The 2,481-nt window shown below is 48.2% G+C and overlaps 1 protein-coding gene across 1 annotated transcript; it reads right to left on the bottom strand.

Moving 5' to 3' along the window:
* Positions 1–912: 912 nt before the first annotated feature.
* On the bottom strand, positions 913–2,161 carry LOC107147800 (olfactory receptor 13C7-like). The gene has a single exon (XM_048783115.1). It carries the CDS (start codon positions 1,978–1,980, stop codon positions 913–915), a length of 1,068 nt encoding a protein of 355 aa, XP_048639072.1. The 5' UTR covers positions 1,981–2,161.
* Positions 2,162–2,481: the final 320 nt, after the last annotated feature.

Below are 2,481 nucleotides of genomic sequence, written 5' to 3'. Positions count from 1 at the left end.
TGAGAGATGTAAGAAATTTCATTCAGAGACTAGATGGACACAGTCATGGGAGCAGCTGGAGAAACCAATGAAAACTGGTACCTCTGCATTAGGTGTTGGGCATAAAGTTGCTCCAGGCCTCCTGGCTGGCAGTCAAAAGGAAAATTGAGTGTGAAAGGGGGAGAGGAAGGGCAACGGAGAACCCAGGATGACCAGTGTCTGGCTCTCAGTGCCTTCAAATTCATTGACATAGGTGACTTGAGGGAGTAGCTGGCACCTTTTGCCAATGGAGCTGAACCTGGCCCAGACTGAGGACAGCTGAAGGAGGAAACATGGCCAGAACTAGGAGAGCCAGTGCATTGGTAACACAATGTCCCCCAAGGCCTGGTGCTGTTCACCTTTGCCTTCCACCCTATGTGCATTTATCTTATGGGCAAACACAGCTCACCCATAAGGGAAGGAAATCCCCAGAAGCACATTTCCAATCTAGCTTGGATGACCCATTGGAGAGCTATAAGTGAGCAAAGCTGGGCTTTCTTGAGATGATTGATCAGGCAGCAGCCTGTGAAGGAAACACCATGAAGGAAAAGGAAACCAAATCTCTACGAGCACCTGGATAGGAGCTGCAGCATAGCGTATGGTCATTGGGTACTCACAAACCTCTCAGTCCTTTTGACCTATCACACACATTCTCCATGTGAATCTCCTGTCCTTGATGTTAGATGTGACCATGAGCCTGGTGTTGATCAAAGGAGTGTGAGTGGAAGTAGCATGTGTCACTTCTGAGTGGGAACTAAGGTCAGTTCAGGCTGTGTTACGTTCTCTTCTCCTTTTGTTGTGATGCCTAGCCATGTTGCAGATGGTAACTGCTTTGTCATTATGGGTACCAGAAAGGAGAAGATAAGGATTCAGAGCAGAACCCCAACTAAGTCCTTATGGACCTGGGGCATAAACAAGAAATCGATTGGTTTTAAGCCACTGAAATATGAGGGAGGCCATTACCACGAGATAGGTTAGTTCATCCTGACAGAGACAGAGGGCAATGGTAAAGTTGGCTAATTTCCTGGTGCACAGAACTCCCCCAAGCAGAGCTGTGACAGCTGCTTTCACCTCTGCATTTCTTAGGCTGTAGATGATGAGGTTCAGTGAGGGTGTCACGGCGGCATAAAACAGTGTGATAATCTTATCCACATTGGGATTCTTTGCCTTAGGCTTGAGGTACATAAAGTAGATGGTCCCATAGAAAATCACCACCACTGTGAGGTGTGCAGAGCAGGTGGAGAAGGCTTTGCACCAGCCTGAAGCAGAGGGAACCCGAAAGATGGCAGCCAGGATGAAAATGTAGGAGAGGCAGATGAGCAAGAGAGGGGTCACTGTCAGGATGGTTGTAGCCACCATCAATACCAGGGCATTAAGGGAGATGTCCCCACAGGCGAGTTTCAGCACTGCTAAAATCTCACAGAAGAAGTGGTTGATGACATTGTGGCCACAGAAGGGGAGGCACCAGATCAGGATGGACTGTAGCAGTGAGTTGACAAAGCCTGTCCCCCAGCTCAGCGCTGCCATCTGCATGCACATCTGTCCAGTCATGAGCTCTGTGTACCTGAGTGGGTGGCAGATAGCCACATAACAGTCATAGATCATCGCAGCCAGGAGCAGGCACTCTGTAGTGCCCAAAGCCAGGGTCAAGAATATCTGCAGGGCACAGGCTGGGAAAGAGATGGTACTTCTGGTTTGTAGGAAGTTGGTGAGCATGAGAGGTATGAAGGAGAAGGTGCCACAGTTGTCTATGAGGGAGAGGTAGCTGAAAAAGAAGTACATGGGGTTGTGCAGGTGGCGGTTCAGCATGATCAGCAACATGAGGAGGGAGTTCCCCAGGAGATTCATGCAGTAGATGCCCAGGCAAAGCACAAACAGGACCACCTCTAGGTCATGGTGCCCATGGAGCCCCAGCAGGACATAGTCCATCATGGCTGTCTGGTTTGTCTCCTCCCATCTCATCCTCTTTGCTCTTTCATTTGGACCACACAGCTTTTAGAAAGAAGCTCTTGCTGGTGTGGGGACCAAGGGTGCTGCTGGATATGTGACTTGCAGTGTATCAGCCTCCCTCTCTGGAACCGAGTTTTATCATCTGTACAAGGAGAGAGAGGCCTTCAGGCCTGCATCTGGCCCTCCCAGCTCTGCTGTTCTATGGACTTTGAGGGGAATGTGCAACATCCTGGCTCCCTAGACTCTTGGCTGTTCTTCCCAGGAGATTTCAGAGGGGACAGTAGAATACAAATATATGTGACATGTTTTCTTTTTTTTAAAAAAAAGTTCCTACCAATTCAAAGGAACCATCTTTTCTCAGTTATGACTTCCTATTCCTAATAATGCCCACTGTATTTCAGATTCTTTCATTCAGTGATTCATTCATACTCTGTGATAGGTATTGTTTCAGGTGCTGGGGCTATACCAGTAAGAAAAATAAGAGGAAAAAAAAAGATTCCACACTGTCTCTGT

This window comes from Marmota marmota, unplaced genomic scaffold (genome assembly GCF_001458135.2).
Source record: "Marmota marmota marmota unplaced genomic scaffold, marMar, whole genome shotgun sequence".
Lineage (NCBI taxonomy): Eukaryota > Metazoa > Chordata > Mammalia > Rodentia > Sciuridae > Marmota > Marmota marmota.
The sequence above is the reverse complement of the archived record's forward strand: the minus strand, read 5'-3'. Positions and strand labels throughout refer to the sequence as shown.